At 59.2% G+C, this 22,049-nt stretch overlaps 1 protein-coding gene across 2 annotated transcripts in view; it reads right to left on the bottom strand.

Annotated features, from left to right (window-relative positions):
• The window catches only part of RASA3 (RAS p21 protein activator 3), an 89,701-nt gene extending 72,351 nt beyond the window's left edge, over positions 1-17,350 (bottom strand). For both annotated transcript variants that reach the window (XM_012534419.3, XM_012534421.3), the window contains exon 1: positions 17,199-17,350. In XM_012534419.3, the coding sequence (XP_012389873.1) occupies positions 17,199-17,253 (55 nt within the window). In that variant the 5' untranslated portion in view covers positions 17,254-17,350. The remainder of the gene's footprint in view (positions 1-17,198) is intronic.
• Between the last annotated feature and the right edge of the window lie 4,699 nt (positions 17,351-22,049).

Below are 22,049 nucleotides of genomic sequence, written 5' to 3'. Positions count from 1 at the left end.
GTCCAGAATGACAGAGGCAGCAGCGAGCAGACGGGTGACCACTCCCTTCAGAGCTGCAGGAAGGAGGCTCAGGCTGCGTGGACGGTCAGCCCAGATCCAGATCCAGACGCAGGGACGCGGTGCCCACAGCCTTCAACGGGGTCAGCATCCCAGGCGTTTCCCAGGGAGACTCTTCCGAGGAGCCGTCAGGCCCTCGGGTCTGACCACAGGCCACGCGGGCCGGCCAGACTCCTGGGCTCTGAGAGCCTCCCCACGGCCGCAGGACGTTCGGCTGCCTATTTCAGTCCAAAGCTCTCGTCTAGAGAAAAGCTTTAGGCAGGCAGCAGGCACTCTGCAGCGCTGGGCACCGTGCTCTTGGTCCCCTGCACGGCTCTGCTTTGTCACAGAGCTCTTCCCACCAACCCAGAAGCCCAGCCAGGTCCTCGGGGCCCGTTGCCGGCTGCCTCTCTCTCGACGTCCCTCCAGAGCTCGGCCCAGGTACAGCCGGGTCTCGCCACGACTCCCAACCACCGACAGCTCCAGACGCGGGGCCGGCCCCTGCGCGGCACAGGCTGAGAGGCCGAGCCACGTTCTCCCAAGCCGAGGCTGCCTCTAAGCCTGCGCCACTCGCCGGGCACCAGGGTCACGCACCCACGCGGGTGAAACAAAGGCCCCCAGCCTCTGACCGCCACCCGCAGGCCCCTCTCCGCTCCGGCTCCCAGAGCAGAGGCTGCAGCTGGCCCCGGGTGCGGGACCGCCCTTTGATTCGGGGGTCTCCCAGCTTTGAAACGGGCCGACAGGTCGGAACCCACACGGACGTGTGCACGTGGAGCGCAAACGTGCCCCGCTTCGCGGCTGCCGGCTGCCGGGCTGGGGTGACCCAGGCCCGAGGCACCCGCCGTGCAATTACAGCTGTTCACGTTCTCACTTTGCGTTTCTATGTTCCCCACACCTTCTTCAGGGAAGATGTTTACTTCTGAACACACACACACACACACACACACACACACACACACACACACACACGGCATCCAGAAGGCACTTGCTTCAGTCCTCAGGGGACGAGCCTGGGGAGCGGGCAGCCGAGACCCCCAGACGGAAGCACAGGAGCCCCCCCGCCCCTCTCTGCACTCCCCTTGTTCTCTGTCTCCAACCCTGGGCTCTGGAAGTGGACGGCGCGTGGCCCAGCCCCCGGAAGCAGGTCCTGGGGGGGACCCGGCACTGCTGTTGTCCTAGAGCTCTCTAGGGCCGCCTGGGCACAGCTGCCTGACTGCCCGTGGGCGTCAGGGGGACACAGAGGTAGGCCCCGGCCCCGTGGGCGTCTCCTATGGGTTGGGGGATGCCTCCACCCACTCGGTCATCAGCCCGCATGCACCTCACTGCACAGGGACACGCTGCTCTGGAAACTAAGAAGCTGAGCCCTGGTTCACGCCTGTCTGGGGCCCGTGGAGACCGGTCGGCACGCGGGACGGCGCTGAGACCCTGACCTGGGCCTGCAAGCTGCCGGTGTGGCAGCCCAGAGGACGTGGGACCAGCACCGCCGCCACTCAGGGCTGCTCCAGGTGAACCAGGTAGAACTACAGAACGGAACACTGCTGATGCCACCAACGAGCAGAGAGAAAATTCCAGGGGGCTGGCGGCTCCAGGGAAGAAGCACCAGGTCCCACACCCCATGCTCGCACGCAGGGCCAGCCTCTCAACAGCACCATGAAAAGCCTCGGTGCTCCAAGTACATTCGTGACAATCGCCTTCCAGAACAGTCTCTAGCCACACGAGCTGCTCAGAGCAGCTCAGAAGTAAGAGCAGAGCGTGTGGAGTCTCCGTGCCCGGCCGGCGATCGGGGCCTCCCTGGTGCAACCTGAGCGAAACCGGCGCTTCTGGGGGCTGTGCGCCCCCGAGCTGTGGCCGGGGTCACCACGCACAGAACGCAACCATCCTGAACCTGCCCCGCTGACAGGTTCCACCCTCCGTCTAATTCCAAAGAACGGGGGAGGGGGTGGATTTTAGTGGAAGCAGCAGAAGCCAAAAGCAGATCAGACCGTGGGGTCCCACCCTCTCCTGCAGATGCGGGGTGGGGGGGAGGGGGGGCGACCGTCCGGAGCTGCCAAAGCCGCTGGCCCCCGTGGGAGCCGGAACCTGGCCGCAGGGCAGGGAGGATTTCCCCGCCCGCCGGGAAAGCCGGGCCCAGGGCCAAGCGCAGCCTTGCCGATGACAGTGCAGGATGACAATGCAGGAAGCACGCGGGTGCCCAGCTCAGCTGTAAGGGGGCAGACCTTGGACCTGGGCCCTCGGACCCCCTTCGCGTGGGACGCTTAAGCAAGACCACCCGGCCCCGCCCCAGAGGACCCCCCAGGGAGAGCCCTCAGCGGGTCGAGGGGGAGAAACTCAGGAGGGGGAGGGTCCTGTCCTCTCCCACGTCCAGGTGGGCCTGGCAGCCTCTTCATCGAGCTTATTCATCATCAGGCCTCTGGTCCCGAGAGTCTCCCCCAGGACAGGCCCCGCCCCCTGCACACCACACCCTAACCAGCAGCTGTGGCTCGGGGCGTTCCTGCAACCTCCGAACAAACAAAAGGAACATCAAAGAAACATATCTGAAAAGGCTGTGCGGATCCCCGTCACCCCACGGGGAATAACCACCATTGCTTTCAGCAAACTTCTAAGAAGGAGAGAAACGTGCGAGTAAGGAAACCAGTCCGGTAGCCTTCCTTACCCGAACTCAGGACTGAGACCTGTTAGCTCGCACACGCTTCCTTAATTTACCCCAGTTTATGCCGAGGGCCCCGGTGCCCCTGCCCTTTGCCGTGATGTGAGGAGGCCAAACCGCATTTATCTGCAGAGCTTAAAAGTGAACTTCCCTTGTCACATGCTACTGTGTATTCTGGACTTCCTGGGGTTTCCTTTATTAGACTGGAGTCCAAGTCTATCTCAGAAAGGACTCTGGGTCATGTCGGCCTCACACTTGTAAGGGGGTGAGGAGGACAGTTAACCTGCGAAGGGGCGTGGAAGTGGGCGCATCCCTGCTCTGGGGCCCTCAGGGACCAGCCACAACACTGCTCACGCTGCCAAAGGGCCAGCACCTCATCCTGCCTTTAAAAATGCCTTATTCTCGGCTGGTCTTTACGGTGCATGGGCCAAAATGAGTGGAACATTATTATGTGTATGATTTTACTTATAAAAGCAACGTGTTTTTCTTCACGAACCTTGTTTACCCTTTTTTTTTTTTTTTTGGCTGTGTTGGGTCTTAGTTGCGGCACGCAGGATCTTTGTTGAGGCATGCGGGATCTTTCGTTGTGGCATACGGGCTCTTCACCGCAGCGTGTGGGCCTGCAGCTGTGGCGCGGGCTCCGGAGCGCATGGGCTCTGTAGTTTGCGGCACGAAGGCTCTCTAGTCGGGCGCAGGAGCTCAGTAGTTGTGGCTCGCGGGCTTAGTTGCCCTCGACATGTGGGATCTTAGTTCCCTGACCAGAGATCGAACCCGCGTCCCCGGCATTGGAAGGCGGATTCTTTACCACTGGACCACCAGGGAAGTCCCGAACCTTTGTTCACTCTTATCCATTAATAAAATTGGGACAAGTTTTTTGGACGAGCCTGAGAGTGGGTTAAACACATCCTCCAAACTTGTTTGGTGTTGGTTTCTCAGCGGCCTCATTTCCATGTGTGGGGAGAAGCAGACTCTCTAAATCACTGGTGAAATGATCCACGTCACCCGAGCAGGGGACACGGGAGCTAGATTCTCCCCCCACCACCCCCCTGGCTAATGTCTGCGTGCTGAGAGCACCCCCGGCCATGGAGAGGTCACCGCTGCAGGGGGGCACGGCGACAGTGCAGTATTCCCAGCCCACAGAGGTGGGTAAATATTTACACCCTTGTCCCACTGTGACAGGCTGAGCAGTTTCCCCAAGCATCTCCCGGGCGAGGTTAGCACAGGGGGGTCAGGGCAGCTGTCCCTACCCACCTGTGCAAGTCCTGCCCGTGGCGCCTGTGTTTGGGGGCTACAAAGACATCATAAGACAGCACCCTAGATTTACAAAATAGTTAACTGATTCATTAATACGCACCTCCTGTCATAAAAGCATTGTGCCATAGAGATAAAACCACAGAATGATCCAGAAAAAAGTTACAGAATTCAAAACATGGTAAATAAGCAACTGTCACCTGACGTCCACAGTATCTAAAGGGGGACTGCTCTTCCCATTTCTTCCCAGACCCATGCAGCCCTGTGTGAGCTTTTTAGCCGGGCTAAGTGCTCTGTGCTAGCCCGGAAGCCAGAAGCACCTGCCGCTCCCCCATCCCTGCCTCTCTCGGGGAACACAGCCCCTAATTACGCTGCTACAGGTCCCTGCTCCCGCAAAGCCACACTCAAATGCGAGATTATGCTTCTTGGTTAACACTTCACCTTTAAGTCATCGGCGGCTGCCCAGAGGAGCACCGACACTCCGAAGAGAACTCGGGCTCGGAAGCAGCCCGCGGCGGAGCTGGTACCATCCCGGGGTCCCCTCGTGGGGTCGGGTAGCGCCGCTCAGACCGCACGGCCAGGGAGGGTGCCGCCAGACCCCAGGGGCGGCCACACAAGCCCACGCCCTCCCAGCCCAGCCCTTCCGCACAGACACATCCTCCCCGGGAGTCCGCGGCGCGGTCCTGCTTCCCACCGCTCGTGAAAGCAGCTTCGGCTCACGGACCCAACCTGGCGACCCGAGCAGGTCCAGAGCCTCTGAGGCTCACTCGCCTCCAGCGTGAAGTGAGAGCTGGCAGGACGGCGACAGTTGCACTCAGCCCTCTAACAGCCCTGCGAAGCAGCTATCAGTACCCTCACTTTACAGACACTAAAACTAAGGCACAGAGAGGTTAAGTGACTTGCCACAAGCTAGCTGCAGAGCGGGAGGTCGCCAGCGGACTGGCCACCGTGCCGCTGCCCCAGGGTCCTGCCGGCCCGTCCACGCCCTAAACCGTCAGGCAGTGTGGTGGGTCCACACCGCAGGCGTCTCTCCCCCAGGCGAGCATGGGGTCTAGCTGCTCCCTGCCCGCACGCTCCTGAGGAGAGGCAGAGAGCACAGAGGACACACGCGCGGGTCTCACCGGGGTCCGATGCCGCCCCCACAGCCCCCTCTCCCGGGCACGCCCCGTGCACAGTCAGGCACTGAGCTGCGGGGGGGGGGGGGGGGGTCCGCCCACTAGGTCCACACTCCCCACCCCCAGCGTGACAAACAACAAGTCCCAGAGCAGGGCCACCTGTCCCCGGGGGGCGGTTCCCTGGCTAGAACCGGGGCACTGGAGGAAAGTGGAGACGCCTTCCGCCGCGGCAGGGAGCTCAGGACGGGTCTTTCGGAGCCCGATGGGGAGACTGTCCCCCCCGCAGGACGTCTGCTCTCAAGGCAGGAACTACGCTCACTGGTCACCCAGGAACAAGCGCATCTTAGAGAACCCACGGGCCGTCCTGCTGTTTTCCGCTTTGCTCCTCGGGGGCAGAGCCCAGCAAGCTCCCCGGAGCCAGGAGACCCCAGGGCCAGGGGGACCTTGCAGAAGGGGGCCTGCTGTGCCCTCGCTTCACCTGCAACTCATGTTCTCAATGGTGCTTCTCCTCTGTGCCCTGCTCTGCACCTTCTCTACAAGGACCCCACAGGTTACAAAAACCCTGAAAAGGAAGAGACAGCGGACCAAACCGCGAGCTGGGGCACAGCCCAAGAGCCTGGCCCAAGGGGGCGGCCAGGTCCCCGGAGCAGGCCCGCCCTGCCCAGGGCCCTGCTTTACCTAAGGTGGTTTGCGACCCAGAAATTCAGACACACTAAAACAGACGTACAGTGTCCTGTCCGCCACCCTCCCGGCCTCTGCTTTCCAAGGAAGATGGCACGTTTCAAGGACCCCAAGACGCCTTCATAACAAGACAGACTATTGTCGTCTGCTACTAAGAGCGGGAAGCAGTGACCATCAAGGGGCCGCTGTAGAGGCGTCCCCTCCCCAGAGCTGTTAACCAGGGCGCAGGTACACCTTGGGACAGACTAAGCCTTAGAGTAGAAAACGGTAAGTTAATGTTTAGTTTAGTTTTAATGATAAGAGTAAGTGCTGCCCTTGTTCAATGGGGGTCACTTTACATATTCAGAAATTAATTCTGCACATACAGTTTCTATTACTTCTAAGAATTCTCCAGGTTTGGAAAATACATTGTGTGCAGAGTGTGTGCGTGCGCACATCTGCACACGTGTGCATGTATGTTTGTGCACACGTGTGCACACATAGGTTCCCGTTCCTGGGAGAACAGGAAGAGAGCAGGGGACCCCTTCCAGTCTTCCTTAGCGCCTCCCCAAGACCTGAAAATCTCAGTTATTATTATTCCCATAAAAGCGTGACTATGTTGATCGTTTGTCTTATTTATCCTTTGATCTGTAGTCTTGGAAGGCAAGGCCAACGTTTCCCATGCATCCTGTGAAATGCCCAATTTATGGCCCCACGGGCCCACATGCAGCATCTGCAGGTGGCGTCCAGCTGCCGTGGGACAACCAGGGAGGCAAAGGTCACCCCCCACCCCACCCCCGGGCCGACTTCACCTGAAGGTCAGCCCATGCGATGCAGAATCGCCCCCCAGATGATGCCGGAGCACTTTTTGCAAGGAGGAGAGCTTTTGGAAACTAGCTTTTCCCAACCAGTCTTTGTGATTCCCACGTTAGGTCAGGCTCAGAGTTCCTGCCGCTGCCTCAGGGTGGCCCTTACACTGGCCTCCACGGGCCCTGATACACAAAATCAACACGTGTGTACACGCCCCCAACACGTCCCAGGTCAGATGCACAGAGCCCTCCCACACTCTTCGGAAATATTCTGTCCGAAAAGGGTGGCTCCACCGCTTTCAGGCCCCGGTGACAGGAAACCTGGACTGGCCTCCTGCACGTGAAGGGCTGAAGAGATCTGTGTGCTGGGGGCCAACACCCACTGCCCCCCAGCCAGCTCCTTCCGGCCACAGAAATTCCTGCTTAAGAAAACCCAACACTCGGGGCTTCCCTGGTGGCGCAGTGGTTGAGAGTCCGCCTGCCGATGCAGGGGACGCAGGTTCGTGCCCCGGTCCGGGAAGATCCCACATGCTGCGGAGCAGCTGGGCCCGTGAGCCATGGCCGCTGAGCCTGCGCGTCCGGAGCCTGTGCTCCACAACGGGAGAGGCCACAACAGTGAGAGGCCCGCGTACCGCAAAAAAAAAAAAAAAAAAAAGAAAACCCAACACTCTTATATTATTCACCAAACTGGTGGGTCCTCACACAGATACTGATAGGGAAGCGGGCTGGGCTGGGGAGAGGCAGGAGGAGGTCTAGTAACAATTAGAACTACATTGCTACTAACTATAGTGAATCCTGCGTGGGCGAAAAAGAGGTGGAAGCGTCTCGTTCAGGACCCAGGCTCTGCCCTCCTGGCTGGACAGCCTGCCCGTCCGGGAAGGACACCGGCAGCGAGGGAAAGGCCCTCGAAGAGAAGGCCACAACACCCTCCGCAAAACCAATAAACAGAAAGTCAGGAGACTGAGCAACACCGTAGCGACCAGGGGTTTTCTGTCCCCGAGACCCTTCCTTCCGGCCAGGATGTGCACAAACACATCCTTGGGTCCAAACGCTGAGAAATCCTTTCTCCAAATACGGAGGCGGAGCTGAGTGGAGCAGGAAATGATGAACAGAGAAAGGAACGCCACGGACTCCAGATGGACGGGGCCAGCTGGGGCTCAGGAAGCACAGGGTCCTCTGCCCTTCCCCTCCCAACGCCCCAGGAAGCATCGCCCAGGAGCTACAAGGTCTCCGGGAGCACGGCCAGGAGAGCCAGGGGGCCATGGGGCATCTGCAGCCCACCTGGCTCGGGCGGCTCGGGTCCCACCAGGCAGGGTGCCCACTTCCAGGGAGCTGGGCTCTCTCACCCGTACAGCCGGGCAGGAAACAAGAGCCTCACACCTCGGGGGGCGAGGAGGCCCCCCGGCAGCCCCCACCCACTATGGCTCATGCACCCCCGTTTGCAGTACTTCCCTGTTCACCTTCACGTCCTCTCGCTCGATCCCAGGCAGCCCCGCCCTGCCCGGGGTCCTCGGAGGTTCTCAAAGTCTGGGGGCTCCCACCTGAGCGCAGCCAGGAGAGAGAACGGGCCAGAAACGAACAGGAAAAGAAGCTACAGGAAAAACCCGGCTGTGGGCCTAAAATGTGAAAGGTGTCTGATGCACGTACAAAATATTAAAGAATCAAAAAGTGCAGAAAAGACGCTGGAGTCACAGAAAGCGCAAAGGCAGGCGTCCCAGCAGCGAGGCCCCAGGGCGGGGCGGGGACCCGGCCAAGCCGCCCTCAGGGCTCTCAGACGGCAGGTGCCGCCCAACGCACACCCCCAGACCCCCGGGGTCGGGCCCACACGGGCCACGTGACTCTGCAGCCTCCGCCACGACGGGCAGAAGAAAGGACAGCAAGAATGCCTGAGACACAGGAAGCTCTTCTAAACTCCGCGCGCCTTGCTGCGCAGACGAGGCCGGTTCCCTGGCACCATGGGTCCCGCCAACGGGAAAGAGCCAGCAGGAGCCGCCGTGGGCCTCCCGGCCTCCCCCGCCATCACCGCGCGGTGACACGACACCACGCACCTCTGCCCCGAGACAGGCCGGGGGCGTGTGTGTGCGTGTGTGCGCACACCCGTACTAGGACGTGAGGCGCCCCCGTGAGAAGGTCAGGGCGAACCACCCCTCCCTCAACTGAACGTTCTGCCTCGTGGGGTGCAGGCCTTTCTCAGGGGAGCCCGGGGACACCTTGCTCCTCCAGAAGGTCCTGGACACACCACACACGGGTGGGGTGTGCCCTCCATGGGAACATCGCATACACAGTGTCTTCTGCCCTTGAAACTCACTCCTAGTAGATAAAAAAAGTAGATAAAACACCCAGTCGTCAGATCCTAAGCTAAAAACTGCTTGTGGCCGTCAGCCCCAGGACTGGCCAGCAGGGCCCCCTGAGAAGGGTGAGCTCGCCAAGCCGCAGCCCAGAACAATCTGGAATTCCCCAGCCCGCCCTCACCCCAAAGGCCATGGGAAAAGCAGCCCCGGCACAGCAGCCCACTGCAGAACTCTGCAACAAGGCACTCGGCCAGGCCCCCTGGGATCTGCACACCGATGGGATTTCTGGAACCAGCTCGGGTTCCAGGATCTCTGCAAGCAGCTCTGTACCACCATCTGAGCCCGGCTCTGGGAAGTCCCCAGTCGGCTGGGTCCAAACAAGCAAAGGCCCAGAGGCTCCGGGCCTGGGGCTGAACCACCTCCGGCTGGAGTTTAACTGCCCCACTTCACCCCTCCCCGCTGTTGCCTGCCTGGCCCGGGGGCTTTTCCTGCGTAAGGCAACCTCTGGGCCTGGGTCCCACCCCAGCAGGAGGAAGAGATGGTCAGAAGCCAGACGGCAGCATCAGGAAGAAACAGGGCTGCTCCCGCCCCCGGGGCAGCCTGCAGTCTGTCCACTCGGAGGCTGGCCCCCTGTGGAAAGCGTGGTCTCAGGTGAAATTGCTCAGGTGTCCAGCAGCTCAAGACACTCAGCTGGGAGGTGGTCAGCAGGCCCTGAGCCCCGGGTGTCCTGGCCTCTCAGGACCACACGTTCAGGCGCAGGTGTCACTCTCCTGAGAATCTCCCAGAAATGCTCGTTCAGAGATTCTCAGGGAAGGAGAGGCCTTGGTGGGAAGTGAGCTGTCTACTGAGGAAGTGGCTTGATAACACACCCAAGAAGGCCGTTCCTCACTGACCACAGGAGGAGTGCCTGGGCCTTGGTAATTTCGAGTTCATTACAGGACAACTGAGACAGTCACAACCTCTCCTGCTGTGTGACTTCGGGAAAGTGACCTGGCTTCTCTGGGCCTCGGGGGGTGGGGGGCAGTTAAGACACGTGCCTGCACAAGGCACAGGGTCGTTGCCAGACCCTGACAGGACCACGTTCTGCAGGGGCACCTGCTGCTCCCCGGCGTGTCCAGGGCTCCGCAGGCAACGACGGATCCGGCGTCGTGGAAACGGACAGAGTGCACAAAATCAGACCAGTCCCACAGAGCAAAAAAGGAAAACGACAACTTTTTCCTCAGAGGAAAAACCACACAAGACAAAGCCCCAGAGAAGATCCAGGGGCACGCGTAGCTGCCCTCAACCACGGGGGCCTGGCCACGGGGGCTCCTGGGAGGGCCAAGGGGCGTCACAGGAAGGAGAGACAGGCCCTGACTCCACACACGGGTCACACCCGACGGGACCCACTGTCGAGTCCAAATCAAAGCTGCAGAGAAAGGCGGGCTAGTTACCAGCCCCCTAGTCGGTTAAACGTCCCGAAAACCCAGAAGCCCAGGCCCACTCCTGGGCTCCCATCAGCCCTGGGGGGCGCGAAGGGGGAGCCGGTCCCAGGAGAGGCCGGCGACCAGGCCCTGGTCCTGGCGCTGCCGCAGGCCCCAACGGCGCTGGTGGCCGCCAAGCCGAGAGCGAGGCTGTGTCCGGAGCACCCACGGGGCGGCCTGGCTGGGGAAGCGGCCGCCGACCGAGGCTCCAGGCTCTGAGTCACCCTGAGTCCGAGAGAGACGCGGCGACTTTGCCGGCCTCTGGATTTCATCCCGTTGGCAATGGGGGCCGAGACAGAGCACTCCTTCACGCTTTGGAAATTATTCAGACAACAGGAAGAGAAACTATGCGAAGAGGGAAACAGGCACTGGTCTGACTTAGGAGTGAAGGGCACAGCGTTCGGCTCAAACCCTGAGCGGGGGCGGTCCAGCCTCCCCCAGGCCTCCACGGCAGGTCTCAGGCGTAGACACGTGGCCTCACCAACAGGGCCCTTGCCCAGATGCTGACTGGCCCTGCCACGGGCTGCAGGCTTATTTGAAAATGCAAACGAGCGAGGCCAAACCTCAGGACAGGCCGGGCTGGCCCGGGATCTGTCCTGCGTGCAGAAACACAACCCGTGTTTGCAGACACTCGGAGGACTAGGGTCACGACCTGTGGTCCCACGGTCCACTCGTTGATCCCTCACTTCCGGCAAAGAAGCTTCCGATAACGAGCAGCTCTGAGTCTGACCCAAGAGCCGTCGTGCGGAAACGACACGTGGGTCCCGGCCCACGGCGAGAGCTGGGACGCGCGGTCGGGGACACTCGTCCGCTTATCTCTAAGGAGGGTCACGAAACGTGCATTTATACCACAACTCGAATGTGTTCACTGTTAATTTTGGAAGTTGCCTCACACTTAAAGAGAAGCACAGGGTCATTTGTGTGGATGGTGGGACTTTAAATCCCCTCTCATCCGGGTCAGCGTTTCCTGAACACAGGGCTGCAGCCCACGCCGCCCGCGTGTCCGGGTCCGTTCGAGGTCCCCTCCCGGGCCAGCCCTCAGCCCACTACTCACTCGCTCCTGGACCTGACGGCAGCCCCGCACTTCTCCTGCACCGAGTGAGCCTTGTGTGTGTCTAGGAGATCATTTACCTTTCTGGGCCTCGGTGCCCCCGCAGAACGCGCTCACCCCACGTCCAGGTGGCTGTGATCTGAAGCCCCTAACTGGCCCACCCTATACATGCCAGTGACATCCTTGCTGTTTCAAACAGACCTTTTACTCCCTCTTCCTGCTGAACCACTTCCACTCTCCCCAGCCCCGGGCTCCAAGTGGCAGACGCGTGTGGGTCTCGTCCCCACACCTGCACACCCGTAGCTGTTGCCTTGCGCTTCTCCGGGACCTTTGGAGACACGCTCCGCATGCTGCTTTCTTTCCAGTCACACCCCACGGGCTTCCTGCCTGTCACATGGCCGGGCCGGGCTCCAACCTATTTCTCTGAAAGCTGCATAGTATTCCAGGCTGTGGAAGCTCCATAATGTAACTGCCCCTTCATCTGGCGTTTATCAATACTCTGTCTCCCCATTTTGCTATCTGAACGTCCCACCGACTGGGCACAGCTGGAACACAGACCCCCATGCTGACACTGGGTGCAGGGGACAGACAACCGGCGAGCCCTCCCCACTGCTGCCTCACCAACTCCTCCTGACTTGCTGAGCTGAATCTCTAACCCGTTACAAGATTAAGAGAACAAGAAGCTTCAAACTGTACCAGCAGTAACACCTTGCCATCAGGACCGGAGCAATGCAAGTGCCTGTGTCCACACAAGCTCGCTGAGCTGCACAGAAAGGGCCTTACTCTCCCCTATTGCAGAGGAAGAAACTGAAGCAGAGTGGGCTCCGATGAACCTGAAGTTGCAGAGTTAGCGAGAAAGGTGGCCGGGACTCAGTCTCAGGTCCCAGCCTCCCCTCCTGAGCCGCCTGGGCCCAGCATGGACCCTCCTCGCTCGGAAGCAGCTGGGGCACCTGCAGCCTCCACCTTCCAGTGTGACTTGCAAACCTCACTTCTCGGGCTTAGCTGCTCCCACTGTGGTTGTTTCTGAAGCGTGATGCTCCGATGTCCTGATTTCCCAAATACTCTCCAGAAGGTGTGAGTGTTGACACACACAAGTGCCTCGTTAGCTTCAGAGAAACAAACCCAGACGTTTTCTGCCAAATGGTGTTTTGCAGCCCCATGACCCATCCACGGGGCCCCACCACCTGCAGACCCTTTTCCCTGCGTGCCCGGGGCTCCGTGGGCTGCAGGTGGCCCCGCTCAAGGGGTCGCCTCTGGATCTCGTGCCCTGTTCAATCGCACCTTCACGAGTTCTGTCCCCTCCAGCTTCCGGCCAGCACCTGCACTACGGGCCGTGTGCGCACGCCCCGGTCCTCCCACAGGCGCCAGTGGCCCGGGCCCTCCCCTCAGGGGCACCGGTGGCCCCTCCTGTCCATGCGCGTTACCGGGCAGGAGGCAGCACGCGAGGCGAGCTCCCGCCCCCTGCAGGCCAAGACCCTGGGCAGGTGACTCCACGCGGGCTTGTGAGAGCTTAGGTGCAATGAGAGAAGGCGCACGCCAGACCCTTAAGTCTGCACCCTCCCCACCTCACACGTCAGCACACGCCGCTGCCCGGAGGAGCCCAGATCCGCGGGCTGCGGCCAGGTGGCCGACCTCGCGGCCCCGTGGGCAGCGCCAGTCTGCACACCGGTCCTCAGGGGCCAAAAATAGCTCACGAGCTGCGCTCCCAGGTTAATAGAGTATCCAGGCTAATTTTAGCATCAGAGAGCTCCGGAGAACACGCAGCCCCTGATACCAAGAACTGTGCGTGGCCGGCGCAGCTCCCCACTCCCCGACTCACGCGCAGCCTTGCGCAGACGTCGGCCATCGTGTGCACAGAGCGTGTCCTCTAACGGAGCCTGTGATGCCCGGCTGCTGACAACCACTGCCACTTATACGCTGGACCGCCCCGCCTGAGCCTTACAGACCCCGGGACTGGTGCGCCACTGCCTCCCACATTGGACATTGGGTTAAAAAAATCACACTCTCGGCAGCGTGGCCCTAGAACCCTGAGCTCCCAGCCCCTGTGGTCTGGGGCTTCTTCTCCAGGCCACCCAGGGGCCCTGCCTGCTCCCCGCCTCCCCGACCTGAGGGGCCTCCTGCTTCCGTGGGAGTGACGTTTGGGGGGCAGACGGGCCGACAGCCAGCTGCTGCGTGGCCACGTCTGGCTGAGTGGGGGCGCGCCGCTTCCCCCGTGCTCGCGCTGCACCCAGACCGCCCTGGCCCTTCTTGGTGACGGGTTCTAATCTGAATGAGAAGGGACAGGAGTGGGTGCTCTGAGCCCGGGGAGAGCAGGGGGGCCGCTGCTCTGGGTCCAAGAAGGAAGGTCTGCCCTGTGGCCTCGCCACGCATCCCCAAGCTGCCCTCGAACCTGACAACGACGAGACCCACTCACAGCCCAAGAGGGCTTTTCTCACCCTCAAGGGCAAGGCCAGGATTTTCTCTTTTTTTAGCTTGAGAGAAATACCTTTGTACATTGCTCTTAATTGGACATATTTATCAAGACGACACTTTTAAAAACAAGGAGTAACTATCATGGAAAAGGGAAATATCACCAGAAAGTAAAGCTATGTTGCAAGGCCCACAGGAGTGCTGAGTCCAAAACGACCCTGCTGGGCAGAGGTGCTCTCGCCGGGAGTCTTCACCGGTCGCCACCTACAAATCTTCACGTTGCTTCCCTTCCAGGGCTGAAGCCCTGACTCATGGAAAGCCAGAGGAGCACACTTCCTCAAGCAGCCTCACAGGAAGTGTGTTCAGTCTTACGTGACATGAGATACTGCTGTTACCAAAGATAGACCGCGGGTAAGATTTTCAAGTGTGCAGCAGAACGGCCCAAAATAACTGCGAGATTTAAGTGGGGAAAGACACAAGCTCTTCAGGACGAGGACTTGAAATGGTTACAATAAAAATACCCCCCTTTTATTTGGCACTTAAGGTGGAAGGAGGAAGGAGAAGAGGGAAAAAAGGAAGAGATTCTTCTCATTTTCCCCAGCGTTAGCCTCTCAGTGACCACGTACTACCACCACACGTTCCAGACTTTCTAAGGACTTAACGGCCAAGGCCCCCCCACTAAAAACTCTTCAGCCCCCCAAAATGTTCCGCCTTTCCCCTCAGCAACAGGAATGGTGACACTGCTGAGGGTATAACTGGAGGGAGAATTTCCCTCTGTCTCTTTCTGGGATGAGGGGCTCCCACCGGATGCTGCAGACAATGACTGCTGGCATTTCACAAATGGAAAAACGAGGCCATGAAAGGGGGGCGGGGGGCGGGGGCGCCTGCCCTGGGTCTTCCAGCCGACAGGCCGCAGGCCACCAGCAGACACGGGCACGCTGCCAGCCGCCCAGAGACAGGGCTCAGCGTGAATGGCCAGCCAGCCAGGGTTTCCCGGAACAAGGAGGCGAGCATGCCTGTGATTCCTGCACAGCCGCCCCTCCTCCAGGTCATCTCTGGTGTCCTCCCTCGTCATTGTACCTTCACGGCTGGGGCACTCAGGCAAGTCAGAGTCAAGACTGGCCACAGCAGAGGACTAAGGAGAGAAACGGAGAGCTCGGGGCACCACCCACCAGGCCCTGTCTACTCACAGCGGAACAAGATGAAGCCCCAGGCCAGTCTCCACAGCTCACCTCTGGGGCCGGCCCCGGCTCTAAGTCAGCAGCACAGCCCAGGACACCTCTTTGCTCCAATGCCTGTGCTGTGCGCAGGCCCTTGCTCCCTGCAAGCCCCAGCAGCCAGGGTGGGACACAGATGTCTCCCTCCTGCAGCCCCGAGCTGCAGGTGAAGACCCTTGGAGAGGGGAGAAGACAGGGGCTTCTGAGAGCTGGAGCCGCGTCCAGGGAGGTGGACCACTGCGCACAGACGTTTCTGCTCATCCGCTCTGCCACAGCCCCCAGACGTGGGGGCGGGGCTCCAAAGGTTCTAATAATACCCCGTGCCCACATGGAGTTAGACCAGCAGATGTTCAGTCGCTGCACTAATCCTCAGCTGAGCTGGGCATTTCTCTCACTTGTTTAAACTGAAGCACAAAAGAGGGAAAGCCTAACCGAGCAGCATCTTCAAAGCCCTTCCTTCCACACGTGGCCCCTGTGTGTGAGGTCCAGAACCTCCCGTGAGGGTGCCCTGCCAGGCCAGCAGATCTCGGTGCCATTCTCGAAAGAAGTCAATCCGCTCTGCTTAACAGACCCCCGTTCCAGAGCCCTCCTGAGTCGAGTCCAGGCTGGCCGTGCGGGGCCTGAGCCCCGAAGTCCCCAGACCCCTTCCTGCCTGCTGCACCCAGAAGCCTGGCCCAGGCCTCACAGCCGTGCCCCACCCCTTCCTGTACCCCGATTAAGGAAGCACCTCAAGGCCTCTGGGTTGGCATCCCCCTCATGCTCACTGGACCCTGGCACTGAGAGGCACTTTCCCTGTGCCTTCAGGTGGAGTGCCATGTTGAACCTCTCAGTAGAAGTGGCAGCAGATTTCAACCAAGTGAACAAGAGAGACCCTCTCCAGGCAGGCTCCTCGAGGTGAAGCACGACCACATCCTATCTGCAGCGCTTCTGAGCCAAATATCAACAGCGTCTCAGCGATGATCCATAAACCAAAATAAAGCGGACGGGAAACAACACGCTGACTTGGGGTAGCTGGAATTCATAAGCAGCATCGAATGTCACCAGCAACTGACGCTCCAGCAGTCACTGGGCGCCTGGCTTGGTTCCCGGAGCCCCTTTTTCACATGGGAGTGTGGAGAACCCAGGCATTCAGTGGGCAAGAAGGGCCCCGAGGACGGGCAACACACCAGGGTCTCAGCAGCCCTCTCCAAGGGGAGCTGTCCCCTCAGCTGGCGCATTTACGGCATTAACGTGCAACAGTCACTCCAGGAACCGATCTTGTTTTGGGGGGAAGAAACTTGCACATCACCCTCCCAAGTTAAAACCGAACCCAGGAAGTCCTGATACAGCCTTCCAGCCACTCCAGAGTCTACACTTCCCTCCCCCAGCTCCTGGGTCCAGTGAGAAAGGCGGACTGCTCTGGGGACACGACCTGAATGGCAGGCCCTGGTGGCCAAAAGCTCCCGCAGCCAGTTCTCAATGGAAGGGGGAGGGGTGGCTCTTGTGGCGACCTGCCCGGAGGGAGCCCTGGGCCAGATTGTTCCACAGAGTCACAGGCAGACACACACACACACAAACACGCAGGAACACACACATGCCCACACATCCACCTACACAGTCGCGTGCACACCCAGGCTCTATTCAGCCGCCCGCTCGGCCCCTCGCCCCTGGGGGAATGTGAAAGAGCTTCCACGTCCCCAGCGAAGGAAGCGTCTGGGTACCGCACTCAGCGAGGCTCGGAACCCCGGGGTTGGTCTTTTTGGCACCTGAAGTGCACTCATCCGGAGAGCACCCGCGCGCGCGCTCATGCACACGCAGATACACACTCCCAGCGGGGACCCGACCCAAGACCGGCACCGCACCTCCCTGTGCTGCAGGCGACCCCACCTCCGGGGACCTGGGGCCGCTAGTGGCGTGGAGGCAGCGCAGGGAGCTGCGTCCCCCGGAGCCGCCAGCCTGGCTCGGCCCAGTCCGTCCTTGGGGGAGGTGGGGAGAGGGCAGCGGCCGGGCATCTCCTGGAGATGGGGAGGGAGCCGCGGCCCATCATCTCCCTGTGATGGGGAGGGGGCCGAGGCCCGCGGCCTCCGGGGTGGTGGGGAGGGGCCGCGGCTGGGGATCTCCAGGGGGTGGGGAGGGGCCGCAACCGGGGAGCACACATGGCCAGGAGGCGTCAGGGCCTTGGCCCCCAGGGAAGGGGTCGGGGGCCTGGGGGCGCCCACCGCGAGCCCCCTCGAAGACCCCAGCGCCCCCGCCAGCTCCCGGGAGCTCACCGATCTTGATCTTCACGCTCTGGAAAACCCGGAGCCCCTCTTCCTCCACCGCCATGCTGGGTCTGCCCGGAATTCGCGCGCCGAGCCCCGCGGAGCAGCAGAACCCGAGCGTCGGCGCAGTCCCGGAGCTCTGTGCCCTACCCCGTGCCCGCGCGTCCGCTGCACCTCCACCTCCGGCTCCGCCCACACGCCCGCTCATTGGCCGAGGACGCGGGTGGGGGCGGGGAGGCTCCGCCCACGGCCCTGCCCAGTTCCCGATTGTCCAAGGCCCGCAGAGGGGCGGGAGCGTTACGGTTCCGCCAACAGCGCGTCCCCAACTGCCCATTGGCTGAGGGCTAGGAGGCGGGAGCAAGACGGCTCCGCCCACATCCCAAGGCCCGCAGTGGGGCGGGGTTGGCCTCCGAGGAGGCATCGAAGGGACCCGGAGGGGGCGTCTCGCCCCACGGGGAGGATCCGGCTGGGAGTGCCGGTGTACCTAGTCGGGCGGCGGGGGCGACCGGGCGAGATTTGCTGGGGGGGCGACCGGGCTAGGGTTGGTGGTGATGGGGACCAGGCGGGGGCGGTGGAACCTGGCCGGGAGACTTGGGAGGGGGGCACATGCACAGGGTTTTAAGAAACTCAGACCTACAGGTATCAAAGGAAAAGAATTCCCTGGCCCAGCTCAGCCCCCTCAGAGTAGGGGCTGCCGGCCACCTGGGGTCAGGGGGAGTGCGCAGTCCGGGTGAGATCCTGACCAGGCTCCAAAGCTGTCCAGTCCCTCCTGCCCCTCTGCTGTCTCCGGGCCTCCCTCGGGCCACCCTGGCTCCTAGCTTCTCACACAGGCCAAGGGCACTCTTGTCTGCCCTTGCTGACCCGCAGGCCACCAACCTCAGCTCATTTTCTGTGTCTCCTGATTTCCTGTCCACTTCCTACTCCTCTGGCTTCATAGCGCCCAACACCACACACTCTCTCTCTCTCTCTCTCTCTCTCTCTCTCTCTCTCTCACACACACACACACACACACACACACACAGACACACCATGTGTAGACCAGACTACAAGCTTAATAAAGAGAAAGGCCTGTTCTTCTCATTGCTTTACCTCACTTCCTAAAAAAAATGCTTAGGTACATGTTAAAAAAGAGTAATGACCCTTCTTCACCCAGACTACCCGCGCCTCCTTCCAGGTCCTCAGTCCTCTGCTTGAGTTTATCTTCTCAAGACCTTCATAGGAGGTGTTTACTCAGGTTTAACACGGAGGGTAGGAAAGCAGCCAGTTAGAGCTGCCGTCTCCAAGCCTGGACCTCAGGCGGCTTCTGTAGCGAGTGCCGTCATCCCTCTGCATGACCAAGGCTTTGCCTCCGTCAACGTAACTGAAAAGCACCCCCAGCTCCCGAGCTTCTCAGAGGATCGGCCGGAGCCCCGGTAGCAGCAGCCTTGTTGTCAAGCTGCTTCTCTGTCCAGCCCACCTTCCCTCACACCCTCACAGGGCTTCCCTTCTGAGAACGCTGCCAGTAAAGGCCCGCACACGGACGTCTCTTCAGAGTCTGTTTCCAGAGGAACCCGGCATAAGACGGTTGGGGCCGGGAGCGTTCTAGGAGCAGCCTCTGTTTGACAGCAGGACACCCGCTGGTGGACGCAGCAGTGCTGAGCATGGGGGGCACACAGTGGGGTGCAGCGTCTCAGGCATGGGGAGGCTGGGAAGCAGGAATCACCTCGACTTTGGAATCAGATGGTTCTTGCTGAGGGCAAGGCAGTGAAAAGATCACCCATTTAAAGAAAAGTGTGACAAAAAGATTTTCTTGCTACCATATAAAGACAGCCTCATCTCCTACCCCAGAGAACCAAAACAGGTGCAGATCAGAGCGAGAACTTAATCATGAAGGTAGTGGTGCTCCAGGGCTGCCTGCAGACTCAACCCAAGGAAGGTTGCTGTAACCCTGCAGCTTGGGGGAGCATCATCTGAATTAATGCACTCAAAACCTTGACTCCCAGCTTTCCGTAAACCTTCTGGACCGGAAGGGGTGTCCCCCTTACCCTGTGCTTGGAGATGATTGCGAGACGGTACCAGCGCTGTGTCCAGCTCCACTCTGCAAACAGACCCGGGAAGCATGCCAGTGGGGGTGGGTGAGCAAAGGCAGAAGCAGAGCCAGAGAATGCTGGACCCAGGAGAGGCAGCACGCAAGGGGGACCAGGTTAGAGTTCACTGGTACGGCATCATTCAACCACGATGCAGGATTTGGCACACTGGCCAGGACCCCAGGCCCCTAGTATGGCCTTTGAAAGCTTGTAAAAAGCATCATCCCACACTAAGTGAAGTGGAAATGCCCTGTGGTCACAGCAGACAGCGAGGAAGGCATCCCAGTGCTTAGAGATGGCACGGGAGAGTAAATACGCTCCACGAGACCAGGAAACCTCGTCAGTGCCTGGGATGAGGAATGTGCCTGAGAGAGCTCGACCGCGGCTGGACATGCAGGACTGGGCCGAGGGTGGAGACGCTGTCACAGGGAGCACTGGGCCTCCTAAGAGCGTGAGGATGATGGGGTGGTGACATGATAGAGGCCAGAGGTGACACTTAACATCAGAAGCCAGGCAGGGGCAGTTACTGTGCAGCAAGGCTGCAGCGGCAGCCCCGGCGCCCTGACCTGCAGAGGCTGTAGTGATGGTCAGTCGAGCATAGTGTCAGGGCAGGACGGAGAGCTGGCCGGCAGCAGTATAAGTCAGTTTATGCTGCCAAAGGAAATCGTAGATGGGGTCGGGGGTGCTGAAGAAAGTTGCTTCAATAAAACGTCACAACCCTTTACCCAGTTTCCAGGCGGGAGCCAGTTCTCAGCCCTGGAGCCTGCTGACTGGAGGAGAGGACCCGGCTGCACGTGTTGACAGTGAGGATGCCCCTGGGATGTCCCCAGAGGGGCCTGTGGCCATTTACTCATGTAATTCCACATGGAAAGGGAAACACCTAGACGTTTGAAGGGCTGCTGGGCTGAGGTCTGAGTCGAGGGCTCGTCACGCCCCTGTTAAAGCAAAACTTGTGAGGCCCAAGAAACACATGGAACTCTGCTAGGAGCGGCTCACAGGGAACCCCCCAGTGATCATTTCTCCTTGCACCACAGGTGAGGGACCGGTAGGGATGCATGTGACAGTTGTCAAAACACCCACCTTGGTTCCTTGGTATGTGGGTTAACAGCCATACCAGCAGGGAAGGCTCACAAGCAATGACACATCCTGGAGGAACCATGGAGATCAAGACCTCCCTCATATAATTCGCCAGTCCCATGTCTGATGCCGGATAGGTTCTGGAGGATGACACTGAACCACCAAAAACGCAACCACACAGTAGCCCCCATTGCAGCTGCCACGCCAGAGGTGGTGCCACTTCCAGGCCACATCAGCATGGCCTCTGATCCATGGTATACGGCCATGGAACTGGGAAATGCCCTCTGCTCCATCCCGAATCAGGAGGAGAAGCAGAAGCCATTTACATCACATGGCATAGACTCTAGCCCACACTTGGAATCTCGCTGCACCCTTAGGCTTTCCTGCCCTCTGTTATAAGACAGCCCAAAGAGACCTGGACAGTCTGGACAGTCTGCAGAGCGTCAGTCTGGTTTGCCGTATCGATGACATCATTTTAATCAGACCAAATGAGCACGAGGTTGGCAGCTCATCAGAGGGTTTGATAAGACACGTGTGCTCAGAGGGTAGGAAATAAGTTTATGAGGATGTGGGGCCACACATCAGTGGGGCCAGATGTGGGTGAGCACCTTGCTTTCCCCCCACACAACACGGAGACCCACACAGCACCCTTCCTCTGTTCCTTCCCTAGGAAGACTCACCTCTGTAGCCCTGTGTGGGCACCATGCCTTCTTAAATCTGTGTTCTGCCCAAAGGGACTGATCCTTCTTTTCTAAATTAGAATCTGTTCCCTTAGAGTTGTGATTATAAGAGACAGGAAGATCTGAGGGATTAAAGGAAAAGGTGATCTATACTCTCTTTGTTTATAACTCGCTGTTGTCTTTTTCTCTCTGATAGAATCCTCTCTGCAACCCCCCCAAAGAATATTTATTGAGAAGCGTCAATCTATCAACCAGTGGATATTTATGTATTGGCTAAAACAGCATAATTAGATAGTTTATTATTCATATCTGCTCAGTCTACTTTCAAAGGATCAGAAGTGACATAAAATAAATGACCAGTATACAATGAACTCAAAAAATTTTTGAAGGAAGAAATTATTGTATCAAACATCTGCAGTGAAAACAGCTACTGCAATGAATGTAGAGCTCAGCTCTGAGTTTCCTGATAGTCAAGGTGAAAAGGGAAATATGGAAACATGTTTCCATATTTCCATATATGTTATATATTACTTCATAAAAGGAAGTGTATCCATTTTTCAGAAAAGAATATTTTGGCCAACTAAGCAACAGGAGGAATTTTTTAGACAAATTTTTTCATATGGATATTCAACAAGTCAGGGAAGGATTTTTCCGTCTCAAATGACTGACCTGTGCTGCTCTGCTCACAACACTGCCTGGCACATGGTAGAAGTCCAACTAATATTCTCTGAATGAACATAGTGGTTTCTCCTACTGTCACATGGAAAAGTTGGGAACGTAACGTTCAGTCCTAATTCTCTGATAGTTTACTCAGGCCCTTAGGAGTCAAGGAATGTGGCTCTGGTGACCTGATAGTCTAGGAGAGAAAGCATTTGGAGAATCCAGAGAGATGAGTAATAACACCCTCAAATAATCTTTCTCCGATATTTGTCGTTTGGGCCACACTGGGGAGAAAAGCCATAGAGGGGAGACGCCTGCACTGAAGTTCCCGTTGGATGCTCGAAGCCCAGATGTTCTGTGCTGCTGGTGGAAAGGAG

Source organism: Orcinus orca, chromosome 18 (genome assembly GCF_937001465.1).
Source record: "Orcinus orca chromosome 18, mOrcOrc1.1, whole genome shotgun sequence".
NCBI lineage: Eukaryota > Metazoa > Chordata > Mammalia > Artiodactyla > Delphinidae > Orcinus > Orcinus orca.
The sequence above is the reverse complement of the archived record's forward strand: the minus strand, read 5'-3'. Positions and strand labels throughout refer to the sequence as shown.